Consider the following 24,561-nt stretch of genomic DNA (forward strand, 5'->3'; position numbering starts at 1 on the left):
AGAAAAGTCTAGGCAGCAATGATAGGAGCATGTGCAGAAAAGAAATGTCTTAAAGTCATCTTTTGTGTAGAACTTCTCATTATCTGACATAGTTTTGAAGGATAATTTTTGATACTAACTTATAAAAACATAAAATCTTTTGACTTCAAAGTATTCTACAAAAGTATTCCATGAAAGTATTCCAGTCTACACTAATAAATGAATAGCTCAGAATTTTTCTTAAATCAGGAGTTAATCAGTTAATCTAGCTAGAAGAACCATTTCATATTGTTTTGTTTTCTTTGAATTTTAAATTTTGATACAATGTTTTTCTTTTTCCTTCCAAGTGCTCTAATGAGGCTGTATTTGCTGCAGATTTTCACCCTACTGATACAAATGTAATAGTTACTTGTGGAAAATCACACCTTTATTTTTGGACACTAGAAGGGAATTGCCTTATTAAAAAGCAAGGATTATTTGAGGTAAAATAAAATTTTTCCTTAATTTTATGTCTATAATAATGGTACTGTCATACAGAAGTAAGGGTTAATAAGGGTTGAGTAAATCAAAACAGTTGATCATTATTAAACTTGAAATTTTACAGAAATTCAGGTAGCATTCATGGTGTGGCACTGAGACCATTTCTGTGGGTTGTCACCACGACGAGTTTTGAAATGCAATTACCATTCTGTTCCTTGCATTCCTTTTCCTGTATTATTCATACTGTCCCCCCCATCAAAATAAAATTACCTTAAAGCTCTATGCTTGCTTCAGGTTAAAAAAATAGAGAGTGTGTTATATGCTGGGGTTTTTCTATTTTGTCAGAGAAGAGACTTGGAAAGAACCCATAAATTATGTGAGTGTGAATATTCTTCCTTTTCCCTCCGTTCTGCTCCAATACATATACATATGTCATTCAAATACAGATCGAGCTGGCCACCATTTGGTAAATATCATTACCATATCAAGGTCTTGATTTGGTTTTGTTCTTAAATATAGACTAAGCTCTACAGCAGATGCATGCACAAATGAGGGATGTTTGCAGCGACTGCAGATAACTCCAATAGGGCCTACTTAACTGGCTGTGGAGTCGTGGCTCACAAAACAACCGGCTGTCAAAAACACTGTTTTGCAATGTCAATTTATATACTTTGTGTGAAATAAGGAGAAGATGCTGAGATAATGCGTTTAAATTTTGTTACATTTTATTTTTCATTCACTTTTAACTTCTAAGATACTTGGGCAGATTTCTGCCTCTGTTACTCTCGATGGTTGTTGCAGATGGAAAAGTGTGGTGGCCCTAGTTGAGAACATTCTTAGTTTGAGGGAGAAAGAGGCCATACACACTGGTAGTCAACAAACATTGTAAATAATGTCCTTGGAAGCTACTAGCTAGTGAATTTTTTTGTCCCCTTATGTATCTCACTATTTTGTTGCTGTCAGTATTTTAAATGCAGGGTCTCAAAGCAACATTTCCATACTGAAACTTAGGATTCTTTCAAGACGTGATTTCTTAATTCTTACACTGCAGTGAACTCTCTGGTAATACTTTTCTCCTAGAAACCTTGGAGTTAAAAGTTGCAGTAATAAAGCTTGCTTGCATCTTTGGCCATTTCTAAATACTTAAAGCCTTTGGGATTATGCAGGAGTTGGGGAATGTGGTTTATCTCAGAGCATTCCTGGTCTTGTGTTAAAAGTTGGCAGGCCTTCTCACTTGCTCTATCAGCAACTTGCAATTAAAGAGTGCAGGATTGGGCCACCAACCTCAGCTGATGCATCTTTTGCCCTTGCACAGATTAACTGTTTAGACTGTAGAAATGTGTTCAACTCCTGTGTAGACATTTAAATAATAATAGAGCTGTATAAGACTAAACTAAATTACTCAAATGCGTACAGTTAAAATGAAGGGGTTGTGTGTTGCTGTGAGTGTATATTTTTTGTAACCATGCAGAAACAAGAGAAGCCAAAGTTTGTCCTGTGTGTGACCTTTTCTGAAAATGGTGATACTATTACAGGAGACTCAAGTGGAAACATTTTGGTTTGGGGGAAAGGTAAGACAAGACTGAAGTTAATAGTGAAATTTTAATATAGAATACTCTGAATTTTTACATGAGTGTAGCCTCATTTTAAGAAGAATAAATTTTGTTTATCTTGAGTTCTTTGCCGAGACCAATCCAGCACATTATGTCTAGATTTTCCTCTGTGAGCACCTAAAGAACATATACCTGACTGCTAGAGCACAAAATTCTATAGAATGTGTTCCCTATGGTCAAGTGTTGAATCGCAGAGCTATGCTAGCATGTATGGCTTTTACTTACATAAGGAATGACAGGAAAAGTTCTTATCCTTAATCAATGTGATAGTGAGGAGCACTGTTAATGTAATTGATGATCTCCAGTCTCCTATACTGTCACTCAGTAGTGTTTGCAAAAATTATGCCTATTGACATACACTTTTAAAAAGACAACAAATAGCTTTATTTGTTTTCCTAGGAAGTCAAGCTAAAATGTATGCAGATCTAATTGAATTCCTCAGCTTTATTTCAAAAGAACAGATGGATAAGACAAACTTCTTAAAAAGCATTTTCTAGAAAGAAAAGACTTTTTTTTTTTTTTTAGGCAGCAGAAGGCAATGCCTGCTGGAGGGCAAACAGCAGCAACATCCTAAATGTTTACTTAGTGTGTGAGATGCCATGCATAGGAATAAGGAGAATCCCCTAAAGGAAGCCTTATTAGTAAAGGAAGAAGGGATATGGATGGCAGCTGCTTCTTATTTACTCAGTGCCTTCTCCCAAGATACTCCAAAGATATAAGACCTGGGAAGCGACATGGTGAATCAGTTACATGGTTGAGCCTTACTGAGCTGTTTTTGTAGACTTTTTTTCATCCAAGGACCATCCACCAATTACCTCCATGTGCTTTTGACCAATACACTACTGTTGAGTGAAGGGGTGGATATGGTGTTCGTAACTCAGCTCCTTTTTTATTTCCATTTTCTTTTTCCTACAATAGTTAGAAGCAAGACACTTCAAAACGCTTTTCCTTCCAAACAGAGGTTAGAAATTGCACAGTCCCATCTCCTCCCTGTTCTCGGTTGTTATTTGAACAGAGAAGGGAGGTAGTGGCAGCTGCTGGCACGGCAGGGTCAGTGCAGTGCTCAGGGTCTGGTTTGCCTTTGTGCTGGTAGACTAATTTCTGCCTCTTCTGCCCTTTCTCCCAGGAATGAAAGGGAGTTCTTTGTGTGCTGCAAGATCTCCTCACCTCTGCCAGTTCTTTTGGGATGGACAAAAATGTTGTTCTTTTTTTCTATCTTAGTACAGCGTACTTGCTGTGTCTTTATTACTTTTGACCCAGAGCTCTGTGTTCAAGCGAGGGCTGCTTGCACCAGTTTGGAATACCCTTAGCAAAAACCTCTCTTAATAGGAATCGCTTGTAACTGATGTATTATATCCATAGAAGTGGGAAGAAACAAATGGGATACATAAAGAAAAAGCAGTTGTTTCTCCCTCACTTGCATCAGCCCCTCACTTGTGCTAAAGATAAAGTTAGCCAAGCTTTGATGCAAGGTGCACATTTCAGTAATAGAATCAGTAGTAATTGTTTCTTTATATTTCATAATAGTAATGGTTCATCAAGTTAGAGATATTTAATCTAAGGTAGTTGTTTTGAAGGTGCTTTGAGACTAAGGAGGTACTTGAAGAAGTGGAGTTTGTCAATGAAGAGGTACAGGCTTTTCTGGGGAGTGATTCAGCACCTTCTGCCAGATGAGCAAAGACAGTCAGATTAGTCAGATTTTGGTGGAAGTTAGGTGTCTGAAGGCTGTGGAATATCCTTGGAGGATAACAGGTGACTGGGTTATGGTTTCGTTGTTGGTAAGGTGTGTGGTCAAACCTAGCTACTGCAGGTCAAATATGATGTCAAACAGTTTAGCTGAAACCCCATGGAAGGTTTAAATTAACCCATTTTTACTTTGTGTTTGAACTAGACATAGTGAATATATATACTTCTCATTTCTGAGATGGGGGACTGTGTTCCTAAGATATACTAATTAAGTCTCTTTTTGGTGCAATACTCCATTTCCATCATTGTTTAGATATAATCCTGAACAGGTGGTAGTAGAGAGACTGAGAAAATAAACAGCTGGGGAAAAAGGAGCTAGTAAGCTTTCCGCAGTAATATTTTTTCTTCATCTATCCAGGTACCAATAGAATAAGCCACGCGGTTCAAGGTGCACATGAAGGTGGAATATTTGCGCTGTGTATGCTGCGAGACGGCACATTAGTATCAGGAGGTGGAAAAGACCGAAAGCTGATATCTTGGAATGGCAATTACCAAAAACTTCACAAAACTGAGGTGATATCACCTATCTTGAAATTGCTCTGCTACTAAAAATGAAATTTTAGCTGTGTTCTGAACAGAGCTTTTTAAATCAATTTTTTTTCTTATGGATGTGTATTCTGTGGGAAAGCAAATTAATGGTAAAATGCAATATCATTTGAGTCATCAGGTTATTCCTGTGATAGCCTATTCATTAACACAATATTTCCTTTTTAAGATCTATGGTAATTGGAAAACAAACCTTGTATTCATACATTTTCGTGTTATTTTTCCTTTCTTTGCAATTAATAATGTAAGGTCATTTTTCACTTCAGAATATTACAATATTAAAATGTTTTTGTACTTTCCTCTTTTCCAAAATGATTTGAGGGTTTTTGGGGGGTTTTTGTACTTATATTTTTTCATTAATTTCTTGTTTAGGGTTGTTTTTTGTTTAAAAAAGAAATTCTGAAAATTAATTCAGTTGCTATGTAGGAACTTTAAAGCAGAATTTTTTTTGGCAGGACTACATGGCTGTTTACATACTGAATGTAATAGAAAAATCAGCATAAAACTCTGAGGAAGGGTTTCAACTCTGTATTATTAAATGTTGCAAATATATATGCAACTGGAATGACATGTCTGTTTTGGTAATTAATTTTTTAACACAGCACAAGGTACATACTTGTTGTGCTGTTTCTAACCATGGCGTCCTTCTTTTTATCTTATTTGTTCATACAGTGGTATTCCGTGTTATTTTAAATTTTACATCTTCCCTTGAACTTTGTGTTGGAGATTTGCAATGACTCTTTCAGAACCTAGGCTGCAATTAAAGAAACATACGTTGCAAGAAAATACTAGTGACACAAAGCCTGACACTATCTGAGTAGAAATGCTTGGTCTGATATTGCAGCTGCAATTAAATTATAATCTAGTTAACACAGCATGAAGGAACCTTTTCTGTTTGTTGAAATATTTGGTTTATCTGTACAGACAGAGTGTTCTGCTGATAAGGATGTATTTTCTTTTAGTGTTATAAAGCCAGTTACTGAGCTGATGCAAGTTGTTACAAACTTTTGAAAGTCAGGCATATATATTCATCCATTTAATTTCTTCTCTGTGCAACACTTATTAAAATGCAATTGCTAGGCCGTATGTCTCTAAAAATAGCAACACTTGACAAATTGTCTGACTTATCTATCTGTTTGTCTGTTATGACCGTAGATTCCAGAGCAGTTTGGTCCAATAAGAACAGTAGCAGAGGGAAAAGGGGACGTTGTATTAATAGGAACCACTAGAAACTTCGTCCTACAGGGCACGCTATCAGGAGATTTTTTCCCAATTACCCAGGTAAGCTGTTGCCTTACAAGAACATTTCTAAGTGTGTAATAGCAGTAAAGGTATTGCTTAAAGTTAAGTTTCATAAATATGCATCTATGTGATTTATTATTACAGTAACTTTGGCAATAAATAACGTTATAAATATGCATCTATCTAAGCCACCGTATTTTTGTAATGCTTTAATATACAGTTTGGTCATTTTAATCCTGTTTAAACATGTTTAGTTTTGATGGTACTGTCCTTCTTGTCAAGAAACATTTCTGCTTGTTTAGGGTCACACTGATGAGCTTTGGGGACTTGCAGTCCATTCCTCTAAACCTCAGTTCTTCACTTGTGGACATGACAAACATATTACCCTCTGGGATGCTACCACTCATCGTCCTATCTGGAACAAGATTATAGAGGTATAAATTTATTAAACACAACTCTACTCCTCTTATAGAACTTCTCAAGTAATTTGGGTTTTTCATGAGATTATTGATTAAAAATATCTTAAAGCGTTAACTTGAGGAAAAAAAAGAGAGTCAAATAAACAAAAATAAAATTTGTCTTTCTGAAAATGGATGTAAAACTCTTAAAACCAAGAATTTTAAACCCTAGGTTATATATAGATCTATATGTTGCATCATATAGATATGCTGTTGACATTTATGTTGTTTGACTAGGAAGAGAACCACAAATATATAACTAGGAAATATTTATCATTTAGAAGTAGTTCTGATGAGGTTTACTACTACTGCTATCCTGAGCATGATAGTCAGGATTCAGAAGGAAAAGATTTTTTGGTGAGATTTTTGGCCTTGCTCACTTTTTTTCTATGATTTTTTAGTATTTTTATACATCCTGTTCACAAATAAACAAATGTTTTAGAATTTCACTTCCTATCTCTGGTATGAAACTTGGTATTTAGGTACTGAAGGAATACTTAGTGGACACTCAATTTTATACTGTACTTAGGCACTCAGTTGTGCATCTGCAGACTCCTAATGGCTTTGTGGTAACGTGATCTTGATCACTACATGCATCACTAGGAACTGGGGTTTTTTAAGCGTATATTTTTTGACCCTTGATCACTTTTCTAAATATTTACCCATAAAAAGACATTGGCTTATCTCCTAGAGACAGCGGTGATGCTTTTATCTCTCTATTTTGAGATGCCACTATCACATTTTTTCAAACAGTCTTCTCTGCATTGTTTTAATAGGTGTGAGAATATGCTTTTTTGGAGATACATGTACTGGTCACAATAGTTATTTCTCAGTCTTTCTTATCTGCCCTCTGTACAAAAATTACTTCAAGAAAAAGAAAACAGCACCTGGTGTAGATATATATCCAATACACAGGTGTGCAGATCAGATTTTAGCCAGTAACTTATAGATGACCCTCATGCTGCTGACAAAAGTCCTTTCTGTGTGATATAATAAACAATCCTTTGTTAGTTTACATGAAGTTTTGAAAAGCTTAATTATGCAATTTTTTTCATAAAAAGATTGTTCATTTTAGGCCTACATAACACTTTAAGTTAAAGCTAGTATTGATAACACTTACTGAATACAGTGCATCTGCAACAACTGTATGCTGTGGCATCAGGCTGAAGCAGTCCTAACAGAATAGTGGTTGCCAAACTGTCTCATAGTATCCTGCTCCAGCTGTGTGCACTTAATAAATCATGCTTGCTTGGTAAATGTGGAAATTGGAATTTATTCTGTCTAACCAAGGTCATATGTTCTAAGATCCGTATTTTTGTTGACATGGGAAGCTTCTAAATTAATTGGAGAGACCAAACCAACAGTTACTGCCCCAGAGATAGAGCCATATTTTCATAGTTCAGTGCCTAGGTTATAAAGATAGATTGGCCTGTAGTATAAGAGTTTAGAAGAAAGGAAAATAAAAGTAGTTCTTTTAATGTAAAAACAAAAAATGGAAATCAATGATACTAACAGTTTGGCCTGAGAGGCAGGCAGACAATTGCATTTTCCTACCTCTTGATCATTTTAGGGTTTACGATATGTTAGTATGATTTGGATTTAAAAATAAGCTATCTCCCCTTCAGTCTTTAGGAATACTGTAGTTGGGCCTTAGGGGAATGGTCAAATCTTGAGACACACCAAAATCTTAATGTGCTTGAAAGTCTCTTGAACTGTTACCAAGATGCCAAATGCAAGATAAAATAAATACCAGCACACTTAGGCTATGAACTTCAGTGATAAAACGTATTTTTAAGAATCAGTGAGCAGTTGTAAACCAAATTTTCCATGATCTGCCTTGGTAGACTCTTTAAAAAAAGATAAACCAGTGCCTTTTTTTTTTTGTTTTGAAATACAGCAATAGCAGTGTACTGTATTGTACTGTATGGAATATTAAACACATTCACTTGCAGGAATTCCTTCACATGCAATTCAGAGTGACTCAAACAATGCCACGACTGGAAACTTTTACATAGACCTTTCTGGTCTTTATCATAGGGTTTTTTTGAGGAGACTTAATCTGATTATTTAGAAATGGTGCATGACTGGTTTTGTGCAAGTCTTATTTATAAATATCATGAAGTGGAAAGTAAAATCATTGGTACCATTTTTTGTGCTTTCCTAATAAATTTCTTTTTTGTTGGGGAAAAAAATCATGTAATTCAATTGCAGGTACTAATGTGATCCTTTACTCTGCTCAGTGTAAAGGTGTATGTTTTGGTATACTTGCATACACTTTCAAAGACGCTGGGAGAATAAGAAGTTAGTACTTCTGATTTAATTCTCATTACAGGAGTGATATACTGAGGAGGGCCTCTAGTCATGAAGAGAAGTGCAAAATTTGGCACTTTGCTCTCTTGCAGTCTAAAGAAAAGAGCATTTAGAAGTTTGGGTTGATAGTGAAACTTCATTAGTGGAGATAAGTACAATATGAGGAACGGGAACAAATCTATTAATCAGATAAGTTGCTATCTCAGAAATAAAGTTACTTAAGTAATCATCAACTCAAGGGCATCGTTTCCACTCTTTTGTCCTTTGTGTCCTCTGAAAAGCAGAACCGGAGTTTAGCTGATTATGACTTACAATGAGCTTCAATTAATATTTAGCTGTGGTTTTGCAAATATAAGACACTCTCTAAGAAACTGTCATTATTGAAACGTTTAAGAAACTGCTCTATTTACCTTGATTCTTTTGAAAAGGATGATGGCAACAGCAGTAGGACTATTAAACTAGGCTTAGATTTATTTCTTTCCCTCCAAGTACCCACCACTTCATTAAGACAAGATTTCTATTACCAATCTTGACAATAATCTCCTTATTAACCACTTGAAATGTCTGAGACTGTTTCATGAATCAGTGACTGATTATCTAGAGTAAATAAATCATTTCATGTTAACCTATTTTTGTCATAGAGATCTATGCAAAAGCTTTTTAATGTAGTTATGAGTAGAAGTTACTGCTTGGATTAAATTCACTGTTCGAACCTCTGGTTTATTCAAGAGAATATTTTAGCATTTACTATGAAATTATACTTTAAAAAAAATTAGCAAATTTTCCTTTCTGGACTACTGTACTGGTTTAGAACATGTGTATAGAAATCCTGGATCTCAGCAATTCTCTGAAATGTCTTTAGAGTTAGTAATGTCTTTGAAATCAGTTACTTGTTTAAAATTAATGAGAATATCCCTTTCATCTAGCCTCTAGGACTAGTTATTACAGATTGCTAAAAATGTGAACAGGTTTACTAAAATGGCTACAGTGTGATACTATTTTAGAATATAGAAAATCAAGGACATATGCATTTCTGTGAGATATGTTACTGGATTTTTTTGGCTTACATTTTAAAATTATTTTTGGCAGGTATCAGAAAAAATAAGCTATTTATTTTGGGACTTTCTGCTATAACCTGAAAAGTTCTGGAGCTCATTTGTTGTAACTACAGAAGTATTAGAAAGAAAATGCTTACCTTGTTTTTTAGGCATATGTGTTTAATTTGTAAGAAAAACACTGCAATTCTACCTGTGTCCGTAATAATACACTATACAAAATAAAATATTTTAAAATTGCATATCAAAATAAGAAACCCAGTTTATGCCCTTAACCTCCCACTAAGCTGCAACTGGCAGGTGCTGAAAAAGGTGGTGGTGTGTGTAGAAGATAGGCTTGACCCCTCCGTGCAAAGTGATACATACCTTTGTTGAATAAGGTACTTGCTTGTCCTTTAGACAGTAGGTAAACTGCAGCTTTGATACTTAATTCTTAGGTCAGCTCTAATTTAATAAGTTATTTTTATCTCTTACTTGTTTGTGATTTGTCGAGAAGCTGCCTTTGCCAATGGTATTGTTATGAAATCACTTGCCAAGTTATTTTTAGACAGTGAAGAAAAGAAAACAGTGGCCTTGCATAGAGGGAAAAGTAGTCTATTGGGTAACATTTCAATGAGCTAAAAATGCTTTTTTTTGCCCTTGAGTTTGTATTTAAATAAAAACCAAAAAACCCCAGAAAATCAACAAGAGAGATTTACTCCGTTCCTGAGGCAGATAATCGAACTATGTTTTTGTTATAACTTGGACTGGTATAAAGGTGTGCTTCCTTCTGAAACATTTTAGGATCCAGCACAGTCTTCTGGTTTTCATCCTTCAGCATCTGTTGTTGCAGTAGGGACGCTGACCGGCAGGTAAGATGAGCAGAGCTACACCTTGGACACCAACAAACACGACATGGTGTTTCCAGCTCACGTCCAAGTTCATGTTCTTGTTTTGCAGATGTCTGCATGACATATATTCATCCCCTCTTGATTTCTATTGAATTTCAGAGTGAAATTTATTTGTATTGCCTTAGTGCCTAGAAACCCTAGTCTTAGACCGGTAGCGTGTGTTTGCTGAGTGTTGCATGAACACAGAACAAAGAGATGGTTTCTGCCCTGGAAGAGCAGCAATCTAAGATCAGTGGGAGGAGATGGATTTGGACAGGGCAGGAAGTCTGGGTTAGCAGTGAGACCATGCATGGGAGGTGCTGTCAACATACCAGTGACCTAAATGCTAAATCTTTGTGTCCATCGTGGCAAAGGAGAGGCTAAAGGAGGAGTTTGATGTAATAACTTTGCAGGTGCCTATGGAGATCTTCTCTGAGGCCTGTAGGGCAACGTAGAGGAAATCATATAGAAAAAAGTTGCTCGTTGGAAAACTTAGCAAGTGGTTTATTATCTCTAATGCAGTGACAACCAGAGGCTTTAACAAAAATTTGGCAAATGTTCCACTGTGCTAGGCATAGTGTAAAAATGCATATTAAGAGACTTGTTCTGCCTGAAGAGTGTAAGGCATAAACAAGACAGACAGACAAAGCCGGGGTAAAAAGTAGTATCTGGGTAATAGACCCTGGGTTTAACCTTGGTTGCCTGTCATAGGAGGAAGGAGTGCCTTCGCCGTAACTTCATCCTCTCCTTTAATGTCACTTGAGGGCAGACTTTGCTGTTAGTATTGAAAACAGTTCCACTTAACTGAGAACATATAGAATGCTTATAGGATATGAGCCAAGATTATGTAGGATTGTATATCAATCCTAAATAAAGGATTTATTTTAGTTACTAAATTTACTTTATTGACTAAATAAATTAAATCAAAAGGAGAAGCTTTGAGAGGAATCTTTACTTTGTCTTTAATAATTTGATGGAAATATTGAAATGCAAATTTTATCTTTGTCTCTTCTACATGTTTCTGCAAATTAAGTTTTGGTTCGTTAAAATTATTAAATCAAATTTATTAATATTAATGCATTAATTAACTTAAAATAAATTAATAAAGCAAGCTAATCCTTCTATCAAAAGAGAACGGTCCTGATTCTTCCTTGTGTTTTCCTTTGCTCTAGGATTTAATGTAGGCATCAATTTAAATGTGAGCATAGCATAGAGGAGGGACATTAAAGGAGAAGGGTCATTATATGTAATGCTTACTTTATTCTAATGCATGACACGTAGCAAAACAGACTAAAATCTGAAGACTGATATCAGGGTCAATGGCTGATCATTTTTATGGTAAAAAAAAGTGGGAAAGAAACTATCCTTCTGTTAAAGTAAAAATAAACCAAACTGAGTAGCAGTTGCTGTTTTTCTTTTGCTGGTGTAAAACTTATGCTATTTTGACAGAAGAAAAGTTGGTCAAGATTACAGTAGATTTAAATTCCTTATGGAATGATTTATTGGCCTCTTTCTGTATTTATAACAGGTGGTTTGTGTTTGACACAGAAACAAAAGACTTGGTCACTGTACACACAGATGGAAACGAACAGCTGTCTGTAATGCGTTACTCACCAGGTTTGAGAGCATTTATTTACTGGTTAAAAAAAAGTGTTGATTTTTTTTTTATTAAATTTGGGGTTGGTTTGTTTTAAAATAATTCCCCACTTGCCATACTGAAGTTGAAAATAAATATGCTGTGAAACATTGGCAACACTGAATGGGTGGTGTCTTAAGCTGTAGTTTTCTTTTCCCTCCGTCCCTCCCCCACATGCTCAGTATGGCTTCACAGGGAAGGAAAAAACCAAATATGATTTAACTGTGCAGGTTGTTGCAATCAGGTTAGCCCTAAATGGACTGTAGCTGCTTCCAGAAGTGTCATGTGTTTTTAACAGTAATATTTGCTGTATAAACTTGCTGTTTTGTAATCTTGAAACATGCATCAATATGCAACTGAAAAAGAAAAAGTAGAATTTTTTTTCATTGTTTTCGTATCAAGGCCTTTAAGGACTGTTCCTCTTGTCTGTGACACACTAACTTTTCAAAATTAGCCTAAGTTCTTTCTTACCGGAATAATTACTCTTCACATTTGTGTTCATAGATGGAAACTTCCTGGCAATAGGTTCCCATGACAACTGTATTTATATATATGGTGTAAGTGAAAATGGAAGAAAGTACACTAGAATTGGTAAATGTTCAGTAAGTAACCTTTTTTCCTCCTGGTTCAATATTAACAACTGAAGTATGTTTTGTAGTGCTGTATTAATAGTGTCACATTGAGAGATACTGCTAGTGCAGTTAAGACTGTATTTTTCTCTTTGTAGGGTCATTCCAGCTTCATTACTCATCTGGATTGGTCTGTTAATTCACAATATCTTGTGTCTAATTCAGGAGACTATGAAATCTTATACTGTGAGTAAGAATTATATTTAGTCCTTTTGTGCAAAGTTCAGGCAGTCTAATACAGATTTAAAATTTAAATAAGATCATATAACTGCCAAGATAGACCATATGTTTTAATTCATCTGGTGCAATCAAAAATCTATACAATTTGAGAATTAAAAACGTTATCGTGTGTTTGTTTTTTTTCTTTTGTAGGGATCCCCTCTGCTTGTAAACAAGTTGTGAGTGTTGAAACAACTAGAGATCTAGAATGGGCCACTTACACCTGTACTTTAGGATTCCATGTTTTTGGTAAGTATCTTTCCTCTTACAAGTCCTTACCATTCTTGTTATTAACAAACACTTGGATTGCCAACTTTTTCTTATGAAACATGAGTATTTGTATTTTGGGGAAAAATACAGAACTTCTGTTATGCCATTTTTATTACAATCTGTCCTCTTATTTCAATCCAGAAAGACCCTGATTTAATATTCTTGCTAGCTTCAAGTATAAATGTTAAATTACAACATAAGTGGGAGACAAGGAAGAAATCACATGCTGTCCTTTCTGTCACACTAGACCTGCTTCTTGTCTCTTTAAATTTAAAGTAGCAGTTCCATGGAATTATCATTTATTTAGGCAGCTACTGGGCCACCTTACCAGAACCAGTTTCATTTGTACCAGTTACTGTGCAAACACAAAGCAGGTGACAGTATCTGTCATTAAGTATTTACAATGTATTTTGATACAATATATATCAATTAAATGAGGTAAAAGGAATGCAAGAAGAAAGAAGAAAAACATAACAAAATCAGGATGGTTTGTTTCCATGGGACTTCTCTTCTGCCAGTTTTGAAGGAGCTGCTTTCGCTAGTGTACTGTGAAGCTTTGTACTCATTCCATAACGTGTGCAGAACTAGACAGATCATTACAAAAAGCTGAGTACAAGAAGCTTCAGATTCTTGAGTCCTCAAGATAAAATAGGAAGCCATGGTGGAAGTTCAGAGAAGAGTCTGGTTTAGTATAAGGAGTAAGCAAGGGAGATTTTCATCCATGTTTCAAGTAGAATAGATGCAGTGATGTGTTTGAAAGCAGCCAGGACATGTATTTAGAGCCTAGAAGATGGGATGGCAGTAGCAATGTGCTGGGAAGAAACATTCAAATTTTCTAAAATTTAACTGACAGGCAGTGCTTGAGTATCACTACAACACACAGTTTAGTAAAAGGAGGAAGTCCTAGAAGGCTGGCTGCATGTTAACTTAATATGTTTCTCATATGAGGGATGAAGGCCCTTATAGAGCTATTAGCATATTCCTGGGCTTTCGGTATACCTGACACACAATTACAGAGCCACAAAGTCTTTGCATTTAGCAAAGATATTCTGAAATGATAAATTCTTTAAGTGAGTATTCCTTACTTGATAATTTAGATTAATGCAAAATATAGTGCTAATAGAATATGGGGCTGCTTGTGGTGCAGAGTCTTGTAGGAGAGGGTTGTCACACCTAAGATGGGTTTTTTTTCTCCCTTGGAACAGATCAGCGTTTGGAGCAGGTCTGTGGGACAAAATGATCTGCTGGGCCAATGGGGGCCGTGTGGAAACATTGTATACTTTTTCTTATACTTAGTCCTCCATGCTGAACTGTGTATTGTAAGCTAAAGCAACAGGGATGAGGAATAAATAACAGTAGTTGCTAGTTTTAATAATTATCACTATTATTATTTTAGTAATGTAATAGAGATTGTGAGGATGTTCATCAAATGAATGGAATTTTAAAGTAAAAGGATATAACTTATTCAGAAAGGATGTGTAATGCCAAAGTGGTGGAACTTTTTTATATATGGAACATGGTGCCGTATGTACTGAGGATTCGTAGCTATACAGTTAGGTTCAGACTGGGAAGTTATAAAGATAATGCATAATAATTATAGATGAAAAAAAGAATACTAATGGTGGCAGGGTTATACTGTTGCCCATCCTTCCAGAAAGATCAAATGAATGGAATCTTTTTTTAATAGCTAGCAAAATCAGTCAAATCACAGGAATTTCTGTGGATGTGAGATTTTAAATATTCCAGTGTCTTTTTGGAAAGGAATTGCAAGTACACTGGCTAACCATCAAGTTCTCAAAATTTTTCTGATACAGGAGATAGATAAGCACCTAGAGGGGAGTTTCTTCCAGATTTGATTCTAGGGAGGTGGAAGGAAATTGCTGAGAATGTGAATGCACCTTGTGTAGGAATGCCTATGGAATCGGGGAGGTGTGATCCTTACTGTAGGAAGGAAAAAGAGCAACAAAATGAAAATAATGGCTTTCAGGGAGGGAAACTGCAAAAGTCCAGAGTCCTGTTACGGAAGATCAGAAGTTGGAGAAAAGATGAGATGTGGTCATTACTTAAAAGGTATGAAGGGCGCAAACTCTGCCAGCGCAGAGGAGGGAGAAATGGCAGCCAGACACAAACTTGGTTAAACTATTCCTACAAGGAAGAAGAATGCAGAAAATAGAAACTGTGTTGGAGGACCAAGGAGACATATAAACAAAGCCTAAACATAAATGCAAGTGACAAGTACAGTAATAAAAGAAGGACCAATGACAATATTGGTCTGCTATATGGAGAGGAGGGAGAGGAAAGACGACACTGCTAAAAAGCTGAGGTGTTTAAAAAAAACTTTTGTGGTGGGTTGACCTTGGCTGGACACCAGGTGCCCACCAAAGCGGTTCTGTCACTCCCCATCTCAACTGGACAGGGGAGAGAAAATACAATGAAAAGCTCATGGGTCGAGATAAGGACAGGGAGATCACTCGGCAATTACCGTCATGGGCAAAACAGACTCGACTTGGGGAAAATCAGTTTAATTTATTACCAGTCAAATCAGAGTAGGATAATGAGAAAATAAAAACTAAATCTTAAAAAGCTTCTTCCCAGGCTCAACTTCACTGCCCATTTCTCTACCTCCTCCCCCTGAGCAGCGCAGGGGGACGGGGAATGGGGGTTGCGGTCACTTCATCACACGTCGTCTCTGCCGCTCCTTCCTCCTCAGGGGAGGACTCCTCACACTCTTCCCCTGCTCCAGCGTGGGGTCCCTCCCACGGGAGACAGTCCTCCATGAACTTCTCCAATGTGAGTCCTTCCCACAGGCTGCAGTTCTTCATGAACTGCTCCAGCGTGGGTCCCTTCCATGGGGTGCAGTCCTTCAGGAGCAGACTGCTCCAGCCTGGGTCCCCCACGGGGTCACAAGTCCTGCCAGCAAACCTGCTCCAGCATGGGCTCCTCTCTCCACGGGTCCACAGGTCCTGCCAGGAGCCTGCTCCAGTGTGGGCTTCCCATGGGGTCACAGCCTCTTTCAGGCACACCCACCTGCTCCGGCATGGGGTCCTTCATGGGCTGCAGGTGGATATCTGCTCCACCATGGACCTCCATGGGCTGCAGGGGCACAGCTGCCTCACCATGGTCTGCACCAGGGGCTGCAGGGGAATCTCTGCTCTGGTGCCTGGAGCACCTCCTCCCGCTCCTTCTCCACTGACCTTGGTGTCTGCAGAGTTGTTCCTCTCACATATTCTCACTCCTCTCTCCAACTGCAGTTTGTGTCCCCATGGTTTTTTTTTTTTCCCCCTTAAATGTTATCACAGAGGCACTACCACCATCGCTGATTAGCTCAGCCTTTGCCAGCAGCAGGTCCATCTTGGAGCTGGCTGGCATTGGCTCTATCGGACATAGGGGAAGCCTCTAGCAGCTTCTCACAGAAGCCACCCCTGTGGCCCCCCTGCTACCAAAACCTTGCCATGCAAACGCAGTACAACTTTTTTTTTCTTTTTAATATGTCTTCATTAGGAGACCTGCTACAATCTAACCCAGTTAGTGCCAGTAATGAAAGGATAAGACCTCTGCTTTCAGTAGGGAGGGAACAGATTAGAAAATAGTTAGGAATTAGATATTTTCAAAGTATCTGAGTGTGATGAACCTTGTTGTATCTGTAAAAACAACTGGTTAGCATAATCTCAGGATCATTAGTACTTATTTTCAGGACCTCACAGAGAACAGGCAAGGTACTGGAAAAATGGAGAAGAATGAATGCAACATCTGTGGAATCATATGTTTACCTTCAGAGCCCATACAGAGAGGATAAAGTGAAAAGTTAGTGACTCGAATAAAAATTGAAGAAACTCATCAATTATAAATTGGAAACCAGTCCAGTAATGTTGGAAGTCACTCTACTGTTCAGTACTTTGGGACCTCAGAGCAGCCAGTATAAACAGTCTTTAAATGCTTGCTGGGATTGCCCCACTGGAAATGGAAGAAGCAATCACATCATCAAGGACATGAGGCATCTAGTATATTGATTTTTCAGTAGCTACTAGCTGAGTGAAACTAGGGATATTTTCTCACTCTAGTAGAACCACATAAAAATCACAAATAGTATGCATAGCACTTGCAGAGCAACATAACCACTGCAGGGGGGAAAATGAACATTGATCTGTCGAACACCTGTCTTCAAGCATGGGAACAGATTAGTCAGCCTGGAAATGTTTAGAGATAATTCAGCTGCAAATCAACAGCATGTAAAATGTGTCCAATGGAGGATATTTTAGTGATACAAATGCATGTAAATGTGAAGGACTACAGACTTTAAAACACTTACTGATGTATATGCTCTTGCAAAAGCTGTGTGCTGCTGGATATGCAACCAAGGCATCAGTTCAAATCACATGCCTAGTTTTGAACAGCAGAATCCAGTTGTACAAACAGAGGAGAACAGGCAAGAGAGCAGATCTGCACAGAAAGATCAGATTACTGCTGCATACAAACTGAATGTGAGTCAACGGCACTATGCTGTTGAAGAAAAGGCAGACACATTGGTGGGATATGTAATGGAAAGGATGCCATGCAAAACATGAAGTAATCATCCATTTATCGGTATCTGCTTCAGTCACAGCTGGAATAGCTGCTTCTGGTTTTTGCACCTTGGACGAACAGATAATGTGCTGACTATCAAGAATTATTATCCATCTAAATATTGTTCTGTGAGAAGAGATGTAATGAATGAATTTTAGAGAACAGGAGGAGGAAAAAAGCATGGCATTGATCTTCATGTAAGAAAAAGGAAACAGTCTCTTTTTCCATGTCTGCAGAGGATGGGAAGAAAAAAATAGACTAATTTTTCAACAAAGGGTATTTAGTTCACATATTCAGAAAAACTAACAGTGAGGCACTGAAATAAATTTTGAAAGAGCAGAGTCTCAAAAAAAATCACCCCTGATATGATCCTTTCCTCATTTCAAAATGGCAATCTTGTTTCTTAAACTATTTCCTTTAGGGGTTATCTCCAGCTTGTCATAAGATGCCTGTCTCTTTTCAGCATTTTGATGTTCATACAGCCTCCTTTTTGTCAAAGCAGTTACTTAAAACAGCTTTTCTGCGTCTCTTCATTCTACCTATTCATAATTCCACGAGTAGCAATTACTGTGTTTCTCCTTTGCACCTCCCTTTTCTTTCTTCCCTGCCTCTTTTTTAATATACACGATCGAGCAAAGAGGTGTTTCTACACACATCTGGAGAGTTAGTGGCAGCTTACCAAATCAGTACTTTGTGTTTCATTTTATTTACAACAATTTGTAGTTCTGTATATATAAAGACATGGAATCACTTCCTCTTAGTGCTTTTGAATTGTGGTGCAATGATACAAAGACTGTATTTGGGAAGAATTACATGCGGATCAAAGGCTAGCTGTTTCCACCGTGCAGGGCAGATGCCCACTTTGGCGTTATCAGTAGCCCAAAGAAGGGAAGCTGGAGTGTGCCTGGCCTGCCCGCAGGCATAGGCATCCTTCCAGGAGATGGGAGAGCAAGCAGGAAGAGTAGCAACTGTCGCATCATGACTTGTAGTAACAATAAAGGAGGAGCGTGCACTCAAGTGGTGGGACTTCAGGGGGACACTGCAGAGGATGTGTGACATAGGGACGGTCATTGAAAATCATAATGGCACGACAAGGTGGGTTTTTTGCCAAACCATAATGGCAGAACACACATTATAACTGATCATGTCAGTGGTCTCAAAGTTAGGTATCATTTATATTGAGTAGGGATTAGATAAAATCTGAATTATGAAAATCATAAACACCCCCCCCCCCACCCCCAGTACTACATACAAAAAAATGAAATTTCAATAACTGGTTGGGTTTTATCACAATGACAGTTTATCACAGGGAGGTATTCAGAGGCTTTAAAGATGTGGTGCACAGATTTGGTCCTTGCACTGATGAGCCTACAGTTTAATTTTAGAACACCACTTTGTGCAAGAAGAGCAAGGAGTAGAGTACGTGCGGAAGGAGGAGAATTACTTAGAGTGCAACAAAAGCATTTTAAAAATTTATAGTAGGTTCAGTTTCTTTTTGAGGGATCTATTAATTGCTAAATAACATTTTAAACTAATGTCTTGTTTCATAGGTTTTAGACTTTAGTAATATGAAGAAAGTATGTTGACTCATACATAGGTAATTTCTTAGACTACAGTAGTATTGATTTCCTATTAGGATCTGGTCTTTTGCTGGTACTGAAGTACGCATACTGACTCAGCTGCAGTTATTTTTATACTTTTATCTTTTTTCTTTTTTTAAACAAGTAATGCTTTATTAATATTTTAACAAAAACTTAAGCTATCACTTTTATTTCCATTATAAAAGCCTTTAATTGGTCCGTCTGCATTTCAGGTGTATGGCCTGAAGGTTCAGATGGAACAGATATCAATGCTGTCTGTCGATCACATGGGAGAAAACTGCTGTCAACAGGGGATGATTTTGGCAAAGTACATCTCTTCTCATATCCATGTTCACAGTTTAGGGTAAGGTATTTCCAAAAAATTTACTCTTTTAATTTGCACAAATGCATTAAATGTTGTTTTCCTATGCACAAAAAAAAAAAAAAAAAAAGAATGGGAATATGCATATGCCTAAGGGATTTATTTAAGGTTGATTGAGACTACAGTTAACTTCAAAATTTAATTTAATATTAAAATACTTTAAGAGAATGATGTGATGCCTTGGTTTCGTTGTCGTGTGAATGTTACATTGTAACAATATGTTTTTATGACACTTTATATTCTCACTAATAATGGTGTTTTCTAGGCTCCAAGCCATGTGTACGGTGGACATAGTAGTCATGTAACTAATGTAGATTTTCTCTGTGAAGACACCCATCTCATCTCCACAGGCGGAAAAGATACAAGTATTATGCAGTGGCGAGTCATTTAAAGGAAACATCAGTGTGAACACACACAGTTGAGTCGACCATGCACAGAACTTATGTATAAACTGTATATTTAAAACTTAACAGTATGTTTGCAGTTTAGCCTGGTCACTGTGATTTTTGTTTAAAAAATTCTTACAAACCTCAGGAAAATTAAGCCCTGTGCTGGTTACCTTACTCAGTCTAGTGATTTTTTTCATTGTGTCACACCTTAAGAATGATCGTTTTCTCTTCTGTTGTACGATATACAATGCAGTACAAGTTTAATACAAGAAATGTGGCTTGACAGTTTGCAATACAGTGGTATCAGCGGAATGTGACTATCTTAAATGTTTTCCATAAACACTGCTAAAATGGTCACAAAAATGCCTTTCAAAGACTGTATATATGTGCTTATTTGTTTCACTATCTACACTTTGTACTGTATATCTACTTATTTAGAAAAATCTATGACAATGCCAAGGTACCGAATTGTTTCTGATGGAGGATGATGAATAGATACAAAAAGTATAAACCGAGATGTAAGATGCAAAATTTAGTGTTCTAGACCCGAAAATGTGAATGCTGGTAAATTTGCATTCTTTTGGGAATAGCACACCTTGGGTATCACCCGTGAGGAGTTGTGTTCCCTTTCAAGTGAATCAGCAGGTTATGTCCCATTTTGACCTGAATATCTCAGCAGGGTTTACAGATGTCTGTGTGGTTCAGGTATTCCATATGAGTTTAAATTAAAAATCTTTTTACTTGTATATGAACAATTTCTTTTTGAAAACAAAACAAAAAAAGCTTGGCCACATCCCCATTATTGGTTGATATATTTAACTAATATGTATATTAATCAGCATGATGCTATATTGTACATGTATAAGATTTTAGCAGTTCATAACAAATGGTAAGGCCATCTAGCTTTACTTTTTTATGCTTATGGATATTGTATATTTGTATTTTAAGACCAAGTAGACCAAGTCTAAAGATATCTTTTTAAGTGTACCATAAACCTGCAGAGGGTAAAGGAAGTCTTGGAAGCCTACATGAGATATTAATGTGTAACTTCTGGCCCCTGTGTTTTGTGCATGGATGGATATTTATAGTATGAAATAAGATTGTGTTTTGCAATGAAGTAATAGTGGAGGTGGTATAAAATGGTTAAGAAGGCCTTATCAATGTTGATTGTGACACAGATTGAAATGTATTGTTTACTTTGAGGAATGTATCTGAAGAATTTTAAAAGAGAGGAGCTCTAAGCGGACTCGAAAAAGGTAATATTAAAATTTTGCTTGTAATGGACAGTAAACGTTAATTCTCTGAACTCTAAAGCACTGGTTGTTTAGAGTGATTTAAATGAAATGGAATCAATAAATTTTGAAACTTTTTTATTACATCTCCAACCTCCTACACTGAAAGTGCAGGACACCAATAAACATGTATTAAAGTGAATTTTCGATGCATTCTTCCTGTTTAGTAAAATATTGTTTCATTGTGAAATACTTACAGAAGAGACAGGCTTTTACTTAAGGACACACATTTGTGATTTCTCAATTAGAACTGCATTTGAAAATATTTGGGAATAAAATCTAGATTTTGGGGTACATAATTTCGCACGTGAGCATGACTCTGGGGATGCGATCCCTAATGCACACCTAGAGAGTGAAACTCCAGCTTCACGGCAGGGAAGAAGGACATGCCACATGTTTTCACCTACAAACTGCCTTGGTTCTGCCTGCTAGTACACATCGCTGAGCACTTGGCTGGTGGAGGAGTGTCATCCCCCTGCACAGGGTTATGCTCGTGGCAAGAGCTCCTGACAATTTCTGTGGGTTAGGAATTTGTCCTCAGGCAAAACTTTTGAAGGCCAGGGTTTCAGGGTCACTTCAACCTGACGTTATCTAGCACTGTCACTAAAGGAAGAGGTCTTGCCACCAGTTGCTTATTCCCATCCCGTGCAGCAGCACAAGACTTCTTGTGGCTATAGGGAGAACCCAGCTGGGAGGTGGACCCACGATAAAAAAAAAAAAAAGGCAAAGCAAGCAAACAACAGCTACTACAAAACAGAAAATCCTTTTCCTCGGTTTTCTCATCTGGTTTAGCTGTGCAGCTGTATGAATGCTTGTACTGAGCTTATACAGAGGCAGGAGCAATGTGGAGAAGTAGTAAATGGACAGAGGAGCACTGGAACGCTTCTTTTGATGGCGATGTCAGTCTCCCTCTGCTTGAAGTGTGTGAAACTAAGCCATAATATCCCTACCCTTTCTAGGGTTAATCCAATCCTAAGAGGCCATAACATGCAAGTGACAGGTTCTCATCTTCTCTGGATACTTCTGTTTGTTAATTTTTTTTTGCTTTTGCAGGTGGGCTGCTTTCAGGTTTTCTGCTTTCACAATTGTAGATTTGCCATTACTTGCAATGGAGAAAACGGGAGCCGCAAATTGGGTTGGCTCATTCCCTTTTCATCCTTTTCCCACGGTCCTACTCTTCGGATGTAGTAACGTATTTGTGATCCCCTTCATTTCAAACTACTATCCCTTACAACAAATAGATGAGGAATCCTGCAAGTTCATCCCTAGGGTTACTGATCAAAGGGGAGTTTCAACAATCCCATCCCATCTGTGCCTCTGCTGCTCCTCTGTTTCTAGCTTTTGCTGTTAAACGTTGTCTTTGTTCCTCTGTGAAAACCTGATAAGCGTATTAGCTGAATTGGCAAATGGTGGGTAATGTCTTGAGCCAAATATCCGTTTGATGACTGTTAAAGTGGTTCTTCTTTCTTTATCCAGGGAATTCTACACAATTTCACCATTGTTATATATAATCTTCAGCTTTCCCCACTTCCACCCTTGTTCCTTGGTTCTTGTATTTCTTTGTTTTCTCAGGAGTGTCCTCTTTTTTGCTTTAAAAGAAAAAAAAAAAAAGAAAAAAAAAAGGAAGGAAAGGAAGAGTTATTCCTGAACTTTGCGTATTTCATTCCCTCAGCAGCACCCGGGACTCTGACACCGGATTCCTTCACCTGATACTGTGTCCGCAGCAGTTGTCTTTTCCTGCCCTTCCACAGAGCGTAAACTGGTTCTCAAGTCCATAGCTGGAGTTACGGCTGGACTTCTGCGTCTGCTCCTTCTCTCCCCTCATCTTGGCTACAGCAGGCGTAGCGTTGCTCAAAGAGACTCGTCTCTTCGTTTCTGTTGTGTGTTGCTGTCATCTACCAAGCATTCAGCTCCTCCCTTTCAACTTTCTTCAGTTTCAATTCCTATTTCTTGCTTTTCTTCCCTTTGTTTCTAGAATTGCTGTTCTGTGACTTCAACTTCCAGTACTGCATCCACCTTAGTCCCTTACCTGCACATTTTGCTGCCCTTAACTTCTTATGAAACTAGTGGCCCTGACTACCTCTCTGATCGTTTTGGGGCTGAGTTCCTGGTTTCTTACTGTATCTGTATCCACGCTTCTTCTTTGACTTGAACTTACGTTCCCAACTTAGCACAGGTTTCTTTTTACCATCTTTTGGCTATCTATGAATGACTTTGCATCTGCTTTTAGCCCCTTCCTCCTTGCCCTCCTGCCCTACTTGTATGAGTATACTGAGGTGATCAACAGTGTCTTATTTCTTGATTGTCCTCGTCTGCAGGCAGCCCTGTAATGTATATCACATACTTAGATTTTAAAGTATTTTTAGGGTAGGGATTTTTTTCTCAATTGTTGCGTGGCATTAAGCAATGGGATTTTGTGTTCCTACGCTCACTACAACAGTACGACTGTCATATTTGTCCAAAATGATGAGCATATATAGTCAGGTAACACTTCTGTGTCAGGATGTTCAAAGTGATTAGCTACTGAAATTGATAATACCTATTCTCTAAGTCTTAAATTATTCAGAAAACAATACATATGCTTTCAAAAGACTTCTTCCTCCCTATTCTGTATGCTTATAAAACAAACATAGACACAATCTGGTCATCACCCATTTTCAAGTAGAGGCTTTTCATGATTTTGTTTACCTCTCCTGCCTGTTTTCATATATTTATTTTATTTCTAAAGGACACATATTTGTATTATCTCAAAACTACAGCCTTTTTCAACTTAATTCTATATGTATAATTTGAATTACTATCTGAAAGGTGATTATTATGTAGATACTTCTGGTAGTGCTTGGTTTTGACAGGTTGTTGAAACCTGACAGGTATTAACAATTTTCCAGCAGATGAGCTCTACAAAAATCAGTCACTGTATTTTAAAAAAAAAAAAAAAAAAGTAAAAACAAAAGTTAAAAAAAAGTGAAAGGAGATAAACGTAAGAGAAAGTAAGTAGTTTTTCAATGCTAGTGAATTAAAAACACCCCACCATTTCGAATGATTAAAAAAATCCTCTCACAAAGCAAATAATTTTTATAAAATGGATTTTTTAGTTTTCTAATTAAGACAAGGTCATATTTTCTATATGAAATGTTTGGATGAAATTTGTTCTTCAGAATTAATATTAGAAGGTATTATTTCCCTTCAAAATTATTTGTGTGACAAGAGCTTGCAAGGGCAAACAGACCCTTTTTTGCAAGGGTTGGTATTTTTCATTTCTTCAGGTTCTGCTCAGAGAAGCAGGCGGTCTTTTTATTGTGT

At 37.2% G+C, this 24,561-nt stretch overlaps 1 protein-coding gene across 6 annotated transcripts in view; it reads left to right on the forward strand.

Moving 5' to 3' along the window:
- The window catches only part of EML1 (EMAP like 1), a 136,246-nt gene extending 114,856 nt beyond the window's left edge, over window positions 1-21,390 (forward strand). For 5 of the 6 annotated variants that reach the window (XM_075711784.1, XM_075711783.1, XM_075711785.1 and 2 more), the window contains 12 exons: window positions 327-461; window positions 1,931-2,030; window positions 4,177-4,331; window positions 5,520-5,645; window positions 5,909-6,040; window positions 10,213-10,280; window positions 11,827-11,915; window positions 12,439-12,536; window positions 12,662-12,749; window positions 12,936-13,031; window positions 19,429-19,559; window positions 19,843-21,390. In XM_075711784.1, the coding sequence (XP_075567899.1) occupies window positions 327-461; window positions 1,931-2,030; window positions 4,177-4,331; window positions 5,520-5,645; window positions 5,909-6,040; window positions 10,213-10,280; window positions 11,827-11,915; window positions 12,439-12,536; window positions 12,662-12,749; window positions 12,936-13,031; window positions 19,429-19,559; window positions 19,843-19,968 (1,344 nt within the window). In that variant the 3' untranslated portion in view covers window positions 19,969-21,390. The remainder of the gene's footprint in view (window positions 1-326; window positions 462-1,930; window positions 2,031-4,176; window positions 4,332-5,519; window positions 5,646-5,908; window positions 6,041-10,212; window positions 10,281-11,826; window positions 11,916-12,438; window positions 12,537-12,661; window positions 12,750-12,935; window positions 13,032-19,428; window positions 19,560-19,842) is intronic. The other variant, XM_075711789.1, reaches the window with a different exon arrangement.
- Window positions 21,391-24,561: the final 3,171 nt, after the last annotated feature.

This window comes from Pelecanus crispus, chromosome 6, assembly GCF_030463565.1.
Source record: "Pelecanus crispus isolate bPelCri1 chromosome 6, bPelCri1.pri, whole genome shotgun sequence".
Classification (NCBI taxonomy): domain Eukaryota; kingdom Metazoa; phylum Chordata; class Aves; order Pelecaniformes; family Pelecanidae; genus Pelecanus; species Pelecanus crispus.